General features: G+C 38.3%; 1 protein-coding gene across 1 annotated transcript; it reads left to right on the top strand.

Annotated features, from left to right (window-relative positions):
• The first annotated feature begins 8,551 nt into the window (after positions 1–8,551).
• On the top strand, positions 8,552–13,702 carry iyd (iodotyrosine deiodinase). The gene is made up of 5 exons (XM_017486879.1): positions 8,552–8,903; positions 11,934–12,128; positions 12,813–12,972; positions 13,225–13,381; positions 13,478–13,702. The coding sequence occupies exons 1-5, from the start codon at positions 8,705–8,707 to the stop codon at positions 13,658–13,660; spliced, it is 894 nt and encodes a 297-aa protein (XP_017342368.1). The 5' UTR covers positions 8,552–8,704; the 3' UTR covers positions 13,661–13,702.
• Positions 13,703–14,051: the final 349 nt, after the last annotated feature.

The following is a 14,051-nucleotide window of genomic DNA, read 5'->3' as shown; positions in this document are numbered from 1 at the left end:
GGACGAGACTGAGAATCTCTGTGCATTGGACAGGTTCCCTTCTCTGGGCCTGTTTTTAATTATAAGGTAAATATTTATTTATTTAAAGGTCTTCTATGTGTGTGCGTGTGTGTGTTTTTAGATAATCAAGAATTCTTCAGGGTTTTTCAGGGCTTTGGCTTAGCTTATTCTTTTCAATGAATTCTGTAAACATTAGAAGAAACAAGTCTATACTTTTGCATGTGTTTCACTGGCATGAAGGGAACTTTTTAGTCCAACGCTTCTGTATAATATCATTTAGGTTTTTTTTTATACTTTATACCTTATTAATATTACTGTGTATTATGAAGCGCCAACATTTTTATTAACTCTGATTTTAAGAATTAAAAAAAAATTTATTTTTTTTTTTGCATTGTTTTAATTATAATAAAGTGAAATGGACGTGCTGATGGTTTGGATCTGAGCCCACAGACTGTCATTTGTTATGTTGCGTCTTATTTATTTGGTGTGTGTGCCATCCCGGTCAGTCACTGCAACTTGAAATGACTCTTGTGGTTTTTTTTCTTTTTTTTTTTGTTTTGTTTTGTTTTGGGGGGTAAAAGAACCGAATTTATTCAAAAAACATTGCGGCAGACACAACAAGATGAATTGTGGGAGTGGTCAGGGTTAAAAACATTTTGTGGATTGGAAGGATTTTGCGATTGTGACGGCCGTTAAATGTCCGACACTCTGATTGATTCCCTGACTGTTGAACTAAGGCGCTGCTTTAAGATGCACCCATAGTCCTGTGCACAATTCTATGCTGAGGTGCTTCTCTCTTCTTGGGTTACTTTGACATACCATTCTTTTTAAACAAACCATGGTTAGTCCTGTTTAAAGTGGACCTGAACTGCAGCTAGCTGCAACAGGCCTCTGTGCTTTCGGTGTTCACAATGCAGTTCAAAATTGGACTCTCTGGTCTTTCTGGACAGTTTAGCACTGATGAGCTCTTGGACCACTTGCTGCTCACACCAGGACTCTCTTAGCATAGTGTGATTAGTTATGTACCATTGAACTGTTCAAAATGGTTGCTTTACATGACAAAATTTGGTGAAATGCTTTGACTTGGATGAAACGCGTAGCGGGTAAAACCAGTTTAAAGTGAAGTCACAGAAGCATTGTTGTTGAGCCATCAAACTAAACTTGTTTCATCCCTGCTGTAAAAAATAAAATAAATAGCAAACCACATATAACCATTAGAAAGTCTAATGGGAATTGTATTGGTCTTAATAGAAACTGTAATGGTCCCTGGTAATTTGTTGTCTGTCTAGTGGCTACCATTATGGACCAATAATTGTAATGGTATTTGTAGTGGAATCTGTTAGTGTTTATATTTTTTATATATATATTTTTAAATGCAGAGATTCCATAGAGCTGCTGCCTGTTTCACTCATGTGAGTGGTTGGGTTAAATTAAATATAGGCATACATTTGCATACTGTATACTAATAGTATTTTACATTTAGTAACTATTGTATTACTTCTGCCTAACAGCTTCAGCTTTATAGTATAATTGCTAGTGCTACATTGGCTCTATTAGCTTATCGGTCGTGTTGCTGACCTTATTGTAGGACCACACCACCCTATGGAAAGCCATTTGAGCCACTGTTTTTCTGTTAGGTGACAGAAAACTGGAGCTATGTACAGCAACCCTCAAGTTCTTTATCAAGCATAAAGCAAAATGTGAAGTCCACTTTTATTTTCACAACGGACCACAAGACGAGTCACAAACAAACCGTACTTGGACCATCTCTGAAAAGTAAGGGGTCTGAGGTCGTTTATTGTGTTCACATGTGCACAAGAATAATGTCAAGTCATGGATCTGAGACGAATATGGGGCACTGCAATGGACCAAGTGTGAAAACAGCCTTAAATTGTGCCTCCTCATTTCCTCTTCTTCCTTCGTGTCTTGGGTCCTAGCTCTCAGGACACCCCCCGCCCCCCTTTAATGCAAGTGTAATAATGCTAATTTCAACAAATCAGTGTAAAAACAGATTATTTTAAAAGCTAGTTTGTATTGATTTCCAACAGTGTCTTGTGCGAAATAAGGAAATGAGAAATAAGAGCGCTGTCCCTTTAAATTTTTTGACCCACTTATTCCGACGCGCGCAGAGGCGCGTTCATGAGATGAAGCTCTGTGTGACCGCAAGGTGAATGTTGAGAGCTAAAGACGGGCACGCGCAGAACTCTGCGCATGCGCGCTTCCAAAATGCAACAAAAAAAGCACATCAGCAAATTGTCCACTGAGCCGTCAATATAAACTGCCTCTGCATTTCGGTCTGGAAAAAAGAGGCTTTTTAAATATTGTTTTGCATTTTAAAAATGCTAACTGTACCATACAATATAAATATTTTTCAGTAATGTTTTTTAATGTCAATTAAAACTTTAAAAAATCAATTGAAAATTAAAATGTTCCTATTTATTCCCCCCGTCAAATTTCCCTTTTCTGTCCTGTTTTCCATCCTCAGTTGCTTTTCTTCAGTATTTCATCCCCTACCCTCACAGCCTCGGATCTGTCATACAGATTTTTTTTTTCCTGTGCACCTACCTGAGTACAGGGTGAAGTACAGTGAGATGTAGGGTCTCCATAAATCTGCAGTCATTCACTGATAAGCTGGACATGAATATGCATAATACTTTACAAAATAATATGCACTAAGAAATCATTCTCAGTGACAGGGAGATATTACAAAAATAACGCACATCTGAGTGATCATTCGGTTCATTTCGCCTGGAATGAATCTGGACACATTTAGCAGCTTCTCCTGCTGGGATGGCATCTCTCTTAGGGGGAAACAGATGCATTGTGGGACGTTTGCAGCGAACAACACTCCAGTGACGCTGCGTTTTTGCCAAGAAACTGGAAGTGAACTGAGCACGAACAACACCATCCTTTTCTTTCACATCTGCATTACATCTGCCTCATGTGCGCACACACAAATATATATTACACACACTTGCATACGTATAATCCTCAAATAAATAACCAATGAGATACCATATGTTTTTTTGTTTTTTTTTAAAAAAAAGCTCCAACAGCTAATATGGATCCTGACAAGACAAAACAAAACCATACATGTTTCTCCTTAGGTAACAAAACTGGACAAGGCCTTTGTGCTTGTGCAAATATGTGTGTATGTGTGTGTTTCGCTGTGGCCTGAGAGGGCGTAATCGATCCTAGCCAATGGCAGCGATTCTACAATCCACAGCTGCATGTTTATTGGTGATTAATATTTAACACCCCATCATTAACCCATTTCTGTGGTGAAGCCCACAGGCACTCTGAGGAGAGGAACACATGGCATTGCACCAACACCATCGTGCAGTTGTCAAGTTTGGGTTTTATGACAGGGTTTGATACGCACACACACACCCACACAAAAACAAAATTTCATTTTGTCTGCACAACAACACAACACCAAAACCCGGACCGCAATATTCAATGTAAACCTCCAAATCCTACAAATGTGTGGCGGCCTGGGAAAACCCTTCGTGTGCTGAAAGTTGGACGTTTTCTCTTCCAAACCTAGTTCTGAAAATAGACATCGCAATATGTTTGTATATCTCAAGCAGAATTAAAGAACACATGCTTTGGAAACTCATTAGCATGACGGTTTTTAAAATAAATTGTGCATCATGTAGACTGATCACAATGACAATAAGTGCAGTTAATGTTCCAGTTCCTGTAACACTGCTGTGAATCTCTTTTCACGCTATTCATGTTTATCTCAGGCCTAATAACACCGCAGCGACCAGCTTCATAACGCATGCTAGTTTTTTGTTTGTTTGTTTGTTTGTTTTTGTTTGTTTTGTTTTTTTTACAAAAAAAAACTGCTGCTTGTATAAATTTATTGGAAGACCAGATCTGCCAAAATTAACTTAAAAAAATTATAATTTATTTAATTAATTAGAAAAAAAATGTGTTTATTCGTTTGTTTATGTTCCATTTAGTTATTAATTTATTGCCATAATTATTAACGATTAATTATTATCCTGAAATCAGCAACAAACAAAAAAATGAATCTAACAAGAGAACTACAAAACGTCTCTCACACTGGAGCAGATTTTCCTTAATTTTTTTTTCATTCTGTAAATCTGTGCTGAGGCTTCTGGCTGTACAAAAATTCCCTTTTCTCACAGACACACAGCTGCAAATCTGTTCCTGAGACTGGAGGGCGTGAAATTTCCCGCTGAGATGGGACATGCGACGCTAAAATGTGCACCGGCAGAAATTCTCATGCGTTTCCAAACAAGATAACGTGCTGTATTAAATCCCCTCACGGAGACTGGGGTTTAATTATCGCTAATAAATGGCCGACATCACAACAACAACAACGGCAACATTCAACTGTCAAGTTCGATATTTATTCTGAAGCTGCGCTTGGGAGACTGAAGGATGACAGGAAGATGGCTCTCGCTGTCAATTAATATTTCATGCACTGCTAAATTGCATGGATTCATATTAAAGATGCGTTATTTTCTGTCTGTTGATTCATCCATAAATGGAACGTTGAAAGACTTCTAATACCATTATCCTCATCCCTGATCCTGTTCAATGTTAATTATTACTAAAAAGGTCATAGTGCATATTGACACACACACACACACACACACTCACTCTCAAAAATACACATTGATTGAAGTGATCCAGTGGTTATTTATTGATTGACTAGTCTAGGAGTCAAAACTCAGAAAAGTGTCAAAATGTCTTTAATATTATTGCACCAGTTGCCTTTATTTTATGACACCAGTCGATACGTCAAAACTAGAACAGATATTCAGCTCATATGGTTAAAGGTGCAATCTGTCATTTTGTTTCATAATCTTTACGTGTTTCTAAACCTGCAAGAATCATACAGAGATTCCTTATAAATCTGTGTATGCAATATTGCCATACAACGGATCTGACTAGTTTTTTCAGGTTACGGTTAAACGTCTACAGCTTGGAAATGACTTTGGACCAGATCAACACGAAGTTGATTAACTCCGCCCCCTTTTCCTTAAAAGGAAACTCACAAGGAAAGTATAATTTGGACAGAGGGGACAAGGATGTCTGGAAGGAAATTGAAACTATCATCTGTCGTCATCAGCAGTCGCTTAAATTGAGCTTGTAGTTCAACCTTGTGCACAGCAAAGGGTGATGAAATTGCATACTGCTCCTTTAATGCAAAACGATCGTTTCTAATGTAATATGTAATAGCTGAATGTGTTAACCAACTTAAAAACAACTTAAACAGGCGAGCAGTATCCATCACTGTTTATATATCAAATGAAATCATGTGAGATAGATGTGAATACTGCAAGTAGTTTATTCTTCGCGATGTAGTTGAGCTGCTTAATAAAATCTTTCATTTTATTGCACTTTTAATGTGTGCATCTTATGGAAGGCAAGATCTGCTCAAATTTGCTTGAATAATAAATAGAAAAATAATTTATTAAAAATGTTTGTTTGTTTTAGGGGTTTATTATGAGAATGATTTGTCTTTATTCATGAAATCAACAAAATAATGTCTTTCACGTAGCATAAACGTAACCTGGAAGGTGGGGGGGATGAGAAAACATTCGAGATGGATTCTACTGCAAATTGGTTATTCTTGACCGGGCAGTTGCTCACTGCAGTGCATCATCCCTTCAGAAACCTGCTTTCCATCACAGACCTACTGTATAAACAGCAGAGTCAAAAAAGAGAGATGGCAAGATTGTTCCTCTCATCTTGCTCGTTTTTTTTTTCAGCCTGACTGAGAGAGAGACCAGACTGCCAAAGCAAGAATCCCAGCACATCCAGACAGCCACTTCCCCTCAGGGCTGTAACCGAACAGACTGCACATCATTTTCACACTAACATTATACTGTTATTCACGCGTAACTCCTGTTAATACTCTTACACTCTCTGTATGTCCAGAGTTTCTGTATCCTGGACATGTAGTAAATTGCTGTGTGCATATTTTATTTACAATACTATCTAAAGAAATAAAGGATGGAAATAGATCTAGAGAAAGGAGAGGGGTAAGAGTAATAGAAAAAGAAATAGAGATGGACAGGATAAATGAGAGGAGATTAACACAGGCAAGAGAAAGTAAAGAAATATTTAAAAATAAATAAATAAATAAACGCAGGAAAGATGAATATAAATTACAGGCAGTAATGTGGGGAAAAAATGAAATCCCATATGGAGACTCAGCAAACGTGTGGAAAAAGGTTATCTGGCCTTATAAGACCAACGTTTTACATTTTGGCCATAAAGCACTGCATTTGTAAAGAGAAAAACAAACCCTGCTCTAAACCCTTACTTAGAACACTATCATCACAGTGAAGCATGGTTATGGTAGCATGCTGTTGTGAGGATGATTTTCATCAGCAGGACTTGGGAAACTGGTCAGGTTTGAGGGCAAGACAGATGCATTCAAATACAGGAAGAAATATATAGAGATGTAGATACAGAGATATAGAAACCAGAGATAGGATATAGGTGAGATAAATAAGAGAAATCATGTGGAAAGAGACTGAAAGCAAAAAAAAAAAAAAAAATAGAAAAGGGATTAAAAGAATGACAAGTAGGAAAGCAAGAGAGAAGGCAGAGTTAATAATAATAAGAAATAAAGCATATAAAACCAAACGGTGGAAAGAAAGAAATAAAAGAGAAAGAAAGAAAAAAAAACGCTGAGAGATGTATAACACGTATTATTCATGTATTAGCCTATTACGAATGTTTGAATGTTTTCTGAACGTTGCAGGAATGTTGTTTAATGTTTGGGCCTAGAGAACATTAGACCCCAACCTTGGAATAATTACAATAATAATATTTTGATAACTGAACTAATACTGTGATGATTGACAAGAAAGTTAGAGATCCTTGCTTGTCCTGATTGGTTGAATGTTGCTGGTACACATCATTTGTTTGTTTGTTTTTTCTCCAAGTTTGCGAATCGAGAATTTCTCTCCTGAGCAGATTTTTGATTTGATTTTAAACGTGAAGAGAACTACACCAAGTGATATAAAAAGTGGTCTGGTGTAAAAATCAGAGACCTCACCTTTAATTTTATCATGCATTAATGTGCCACATAGTTGAATGCTTTGATACAAGACTTAAACCCACTCCATCCTTAGAGTGAGTGTATTAAAAAACATTCGTTTAATACATGCCTGTCGAAGGGCGACCACACAACAATGGCAGGTCAACCTCATTTCCAATAAGAGGAATGCTCCTGAGAGGAAGGACTACTATTAATATCAGGATACGGACTCAGAGCTCATCGCTCATGAATCAAATATGAGTAAATTATTATGAAAAAAAAAGAAAAAAGATCAGACTCATGTCAAGATTTCACGAGTGTTTTACATTACCAAGATTCTATGTATCGCATGAGTATCTTTATAGCGACATAGACTCATTATCTGTTTTATTGAGCACCGAGCTTTTATGCTGTCTTAAAACAGCTTATTTGTTGTATTTATACAGCGAAACCATGGTGTAGCCTATAAATGGTGCATATTAGGAAGGAGAAATACTTTTAATACGCTTCTAATGAATTCACATGCATTATAAGGTACACCATACACATTTCAGAGCAATTATTTTATATGAATAAAGTGTAGGTTAACTCTTTTAATACAAAGTAAATCAAAGTACAAAGAAAATCAGGAGTTTTAGCAGACCAGACACCAGGGATTGATATAGTTTTCACGATTTTTTTTTTTCCACGTGTGATTTTACACTGAATTTGTTTATTTTCGCATATATTTTATTTACATGATTATTTTTTTCCCACATGTGATCATTTATACATGCCTCTAATTTCATTTTGACATGTAGGCCATGTGGTTTTATTTATCACATAGCCTATTACTGACTTTACTTCAGCTCACATCTTCAATTCCAGTGCATAACATGTTGTCTTTCACATGTGATCACTGTGTCGTGTCTTGCTCAAGTGCTCATGTGATTTTCCCCTAAGATCTCCAACAAATGCGCTTTTCTGTACCGTAAATACGGAAGACGTGGCTCATCTTTTTTTAAAACGGTGGGCTGTCTTCAAGGTTTTGTTCCGATGTCAGTTCCTTCTTATTTGACCCAAGGAACGTTTACATGTTATCTCTGAAAGATATTATATGCTCTTACACACACAGAGAGACGCGAGATGAGGGAGTACGTTGTGAACATCTCTATTCTGCATGCCAAGTAGCCTACTACATTCACAAACAAAAATTTGCAAATTGTTTACCAAAGTTTGAATTATTTTTATGGAGTCACTAAAACATGCTTATTAATGCAACAATATAACACCCTGACTCTACCTCCCCAAATATCATGGATCTTGAATTTGCATTTGGGAAAAAGGAAGATAATCCTTTGTGGGTTTTTTTCTTTTCTTTTCCCAATTTTTTAGATTATGTTGTTTAAATTGTTTAAATAATTAATGTATTTTCTGACTGAATCTTTACTTGTTAGTCGTCAACCATCTAATACCTTAAATTAAGTGATTAGGGACTTTCCCCTAAGGGGGGAGGGCGGGGGGTGGGGGACGATAAGGAACTAAAGGGATAGAAAGCCTGAAAGAGAGAGTGGTTGAAACATTAACAGGTTCCGCCCCTGTAACTTTCCCCTCACAGACCAGCAGGCCTCTAACTTTCCTCAGCTCTCCTCGAACCTCGGTCCTGAGTCCTGTCCTGACCTCGGTGTCGGTGTCATGGCTCTCATTTCCACTCTGACTCCAGTGTTCGTGGCCATCCTGTGCGTCGTCATCGCCTTCATCTTTAAAACGCAGCGCAGCTCGGAGTCTTCCTCAGCTCAGAAATCTTCCAGCGGCGGGGGAAGCGGGTCAGAAGCCCGGCCGTGGGTGGACGAGGACCTGCAGGACGACACCGAGATCAGCGGCAGAGAAAACGGTACGAACCGAACCGAACCGTATCGCCTTAACTTACTGACAGTCAAACACTGCTTTACAGTATGTTTATATATTCACCGTTCCCCCCACTTTAACCTACTTTTGTATGCATACGGATGCGCTCTAATTAAAACAAACAAACAAATAAACAAACAAAAAAAAAAAAAACCAAACCGTCTTGCATACTACTTATGTGTCCTTTTCGAACGAGTCGACTCTTTGATTCAAATCTTTTAAGTGAACACCGGGATTAGACTCGCTTTTCCAAACGGCAGTTAGTTTGGAAATACCGTGACATTCTCGTTATTAATCTACCAGCCGTGTGTATTCATGATTCTTCAACGCATATACAGGCCATCATAACCGTGATTGAAAAAAACTCAAAAGAGTCGGTTCTTATCGGCGCTCCGAGCCGACTCACTGAGAAGAGTCGGAATTCCCATCTATGTTGTGGATTAACACTAGGAGTTCCAGTTAGGAAGTCTAGTTTTACATAAATGAAGATCAGGTGGAGTCTGAACCCCCCCCCACCCCCACCCCACCCCCCAATCCTGATTGTCGCCTGCCTTCAGGGAATACAAGAAAAGGTTTATTTACATATGTCTCATATGTTAAAATATGAGGTGTTTTTTGAGGGCTTGCAGCAGGCGTAAAGTTTCCCCATGGAGTTCTGACTGAAGAGAAATAAGCTCTACTGCATGAATGATCACATTTACATAAAAAAATGTTTTGTAGCTTTTTATTACTTGAATTAATAATAAAAAATATTATTACTTATTAGTTAGAATTCAAGTAATAAAAAATATTTGTAAATTATAGGGGGGGAGGGGTGTAAAAGTTGAATCTTCTAGAAAGGAATTAGAGGCGTAAAAATATGTGGATGGATTTTTACTCACTCAAAATACACACAAAAAAATAGATCCAAACATGTTTTGGGTGAAGTATCTTTTTAATTCTTTCTCTTGAATTCTTAATTCTTTCGCTTGAAACATAACATTTTATATAAAATTGGACATTTTGGTACAACTGCAAAATGTCTGAAATTACAACAGTAGCTGTAACACTCTGTAGGCCTGTTTCAATTCATGATCGCACATAGCACAGTTTCATTATCGCATGTTGTTGCCATAGGGCAACAATTACATGTTACCATTTAACAAAATACTCACAATACATAAACTTGTTTAAATGACAAAAAAATAAATGTGAACCTATCTCGGATACTTTCATTTTAATTCCATGAAGTAGTTATGCCTAAATATTGAAAAATTCATCACATTTTTAGAGCCATCCGATGATCACCTTCACCATGCCTGTGACTGCAGAAAAGGAAGTACAAAACAGCATTTTCTGGTCATCTGACTCGGCACATTTTTTTTGTTACATCAAAGTTAATGCCCCCTTTTGTCCAGTTACATAGTAAAATAGCAGTTTTTTTTTATTGGTGCTTATGAAAATATTGGAGATAATGAATTGTTGCCAAATGGCAACACCATGCAGTAAAGGCATACAGATCTTATATGTTTTCCAGTATGAAACTTCAACACTATATGCTGTTTTTTTTTCTTGCCGCAAGGTCTGTGAACTCCAAAAAGTGTGTATTTTTTATTTTTATAATCTATTTTTATTATAAAATCATATGATGGTCACTATCAGGTACTATTAACTATTAACGATTACTAGTATAGTTGTATAGCAGTTTAGGTTCTGTCGGTGGAAGAGTCAAGAATAAAAAGAATAGTACAGACTGTATATACATAGGACATCATACAGTGAGCTGATTAAGCATTGGAGCTTGTTGGAAAAAAGTAGATCCTATGTGTTTTTATATGGTTGCAGTGCTTTAGTGAAAACTGATCAACTTTTCAGACCTGCAGATCAAGCATTCTAGGTAATGTTCTTACAGTGTGATGAAAGACGGCAGGGAGACTGTTCTTTGCTGTACCTTCCCAGTTATCAGAATTAACGTTGCATTTTCCCACCACTGTTTTTGCTCTCTGAGAGAACAACGATGTCGGGAACTACAGACCAAAGTCAAGTTGAAGTCAAGGACGTAGAGGTTCATTCCAGTTGGATAGAATTACTGTGGAGAGAAGTCATCCAGAGCAAAACATCTTGCGCAAGAGATCATTCAGTGTTTATTCACACAAGGCAGAAATTCCTGCATAGAAAGGGTTGCTTCGCTCACTCACTTACTCACTGTACTATACGATCTGTGAACATGTACATGCATAGACGTTTTGAGATATTTGAATGGTTTTGTGTGTGTATACCACTGCAGTTAGTCATTAATGCATTTTATATCGCAGCGATGTTGAATTCTTGCTTCTGATTGGTTAAAAGGTGTTGATTAAATTTCTATACGTGTAGCTCTGACAGTAGTTCCAGCTACAAGGCAAATTTCAGGTTTATGTTAATGCACTGGTTATAATTACAAATATAATTATTGTTTCTATAGGTCTGTTATGTAGGACCTGATGTTATTATCCCTTAATTGCATGTAATCGGATTAAAAACATACACAAATAAAATCCACTCTGAAAAAACAATAGAAACCCTCAGAATTTGTAGTTCGTTTTAATGGTTATAATAGGAATTGTATTGGTTTTAATGGAAACTGTAATGGTCCCTGTGGGTAATGGTACTATGTAAATTACCTAATGGTAATTTGTTAACTTCTATTGGTGGCCTGTTATGTCTAGTGGATACCATTAAGGATCTACGTCTGTAATACATCCTACGATGTAATGGAAACCATTTGGTAAGGATTTTAATGGCTAACAGCTGATCATTTTTCATGGTATTTGTAGTGGAAACCATTAGAATTTCTGTGATGGCTTCTATTGTTTTTTTTTTCAGCAGGGTGGTCAGTGGCGTCTGTCTATAATGGTGGACCATTTCCATTAATGGATGGACTGAAGGACCGCTGATAAACTGTACATAGCGAAAGATAGACATACATTCAGTAACGTCAATCATTTTTGCTAATCGTACTTGTGATCAGCTCATTGTCACGTTTTCTTCCCTGTAGAGGAAGATGATTGGGCAGTCGTAGGGACAGAAGATCTCCCCCACGTTCCATACGCTCCTCGTCGCTACCCAGAGGAAGAAATGCTGGAGCGCTCCAAACACTTCTATGCCCTTTTGAACGAGCGCCGGTCGGTCCGCTACATCAGCCCGGAACCCGTCCCTCGAGAGGTGATCGATAACGTGATACGCGCTGCAGGTACTCACCACACGCCTCTCCACCTCACATCAAGTCCTGAACGCTGCTAATATTTTAAAAACCGCAGTCAAACGATGATCCGTTTTTATACCACAGCAAATAACGTTCTATAACTAGCAGCTCTGAAAGTAGTTCCGGCCACAAGACAAATCACAGTTTTATATCAATGCGCTTGTTCTAATATAGTTTCTTCTATACTAACAACGTACACATGGACTTTTATAGTGGATGCTCAACAGAAACAGATTTAAAATAAATAAATAAATAAATAAATAAATTAAGTTGACATGATGAAGTTTTCTTTGAGACGATTTTACGTTTAGTTAGCGTTTTAATGAAAGGAGTCTATAAGAGTCAGCACTTTGTACGAGTCAGGAACGTTGCGCTTTGCGGTTTCTCAGTAACATGACAAGCTGGCTTAGCAGCTTCAAGAGAGAAAGGAAAAGAGAGGCTGCCTGAGGAACAAGTGTTTATAGCTGCTATAGCGTAAGTGATAATAGGAACTAATTTGTTTTGTGCACATTCCACAACGTTAAATACGACCACAGATGGATAAAAAGTACAATGTATTGCTTTGTATAAATAAAAGTTATTAGTACTGACAGATTGCTGTGGTATAAGAGGGATAAAACACTTTGAGACAGTAATCAAACAAACTTTGTGTGTTTGTTGTGTGTGTGTGAGGTACGGCCCCGAGCGGTGCTCACACTGAGCCCTGGACGTTCGTAGTGGTGGCCGACGCCGAGATCAAGCACAAAATCCGAGAGATCGTTGAAGAGGAGGAAGAGGTCAACTACAAACAGAGGATGGGAGATAAATGGGTTCACGACCTGCGCAGACTCCGGTAAAGCTCATGCATGTGTGTGTTTGTCACCGTCACTGTCACTGCCAAAATTCACTTCCATCTCTTAGATCATTTCCTAGGCTCCTGTAGCACTAGTACCCTCTTGTGCCTAAACTCTGTAATGACAACACACAATTTTCCCTTTGCATCAAACGCAACCAGCCAAGACATGTTTCATAATGTGTCGGCTACCAAATAAGACAGTATTACAACAAATCCCTTGAGCTCTAGACTTTAATATTTCTTGTCCAGGACTAACTGGGTGAAGGAGTACCTTGACACGGCGCCATATCTGATCCTGATCTTTAAGCAGACGTACGGAACGATGCCGGATGGAAAGAAAAGGACTCACTACTACAACGAGATTAGTGTGTCCATCTCGTGTGGCCTCCTACTGGCAGCTCTGCAGGTGTTTCGAATACTTACGCAAAGACATACGCACTTTTTTTTTAAACAATCTGCGTTTAGGTGTTATCTGTTCACATTCTGCTTCTCTCTTTCTCAGAACGTGGGTCTGGTGACGGTGACCTCCACTCCTTTAAACTGTGGGCCGCAGCTCCGCGTCCTCCTCCGCCGCCCAGCCAACGAGAAGCTGCTCTTGCTGCTTCCTGTCGGCTACCCGGCTCCGGACGCCACCGTGCCCGATCTCTCGCGCAAGGAGCTTAACGACATCATGGTGTTCGTGTGACGTCATTAAAATCCACCTGGCTTCCTGTCCGGTTTCACGATATCTCTGTAATAATCATTTAACGCAGAATTTGAACTCAAAATCAAGGAAAAACTCCTCTACGACATTCGGAGGAGCTTGCAATTTTTTTTGAAATTACCGCAGATTTCCCGCAGATTCGGGCCGAGACGCGTCACTTGACGGCATCACGACACGCATTTAATCAAAGCGCTCTTCGAGTCACGTGCGCCGAACACGAGTACAGCTGAAAGGTCTCATTTACCAACAAACATCACTCTGAAAGATTTCGTGCGACTGCGATTTCGCCGATTTGAGTATTTTTCCGCAAAAAGAAAAACCTCCGCAAGTTGCTCCGCAAATTTAAAAAAAAAAAAAAAACGCAGCAAAATCG

The sequence above is a fragment of the Ictalurus punctatus genome, chromosome 15, assembly GCF_001660625.3.
Source record: "Ictalurus punctatus breed USDA103 chromosome 15, Coco_2.0, whole genome shotgun sequence".
In the NCBI taxonomy this organism is placed as follows: Eukaryota; Metazoa; Chordata; class Actinopteri; order Siluriformes; family Ictaluridae; genus Ictalurus; species Ictalurus punctatus.
Note: the sequence above shows the minus strand (reverse complement) of the source record. Positions and strands in the feature narration are given on the sequence as shown.

Excerpts from the sequence above, each read along its gene's own strand:
- iyd (XM_017486879.1), top strand. The coding sequence starts at position 8,705 with ATGGCTCTCATTTCCACTCTGACTCCAGTGTTCGTGGCCATCCTGTGC. Across the intron at positions 12,973-13,224 it reads CACGACCTGCGCAGACTCCG|GACTAACTGGGTGAAGGAGT; the intron begins GTAAAGCTCATG and ends TTTCTTGTCCAG. Across the intron at positions 13,382-13,477 it reads TCCTACTGGCAGCTCTGCAG|AACGTGGGTCTGGTGACGGT; the intron begins GTGTTTCGAATA and ends TCTCTTTCTCAG.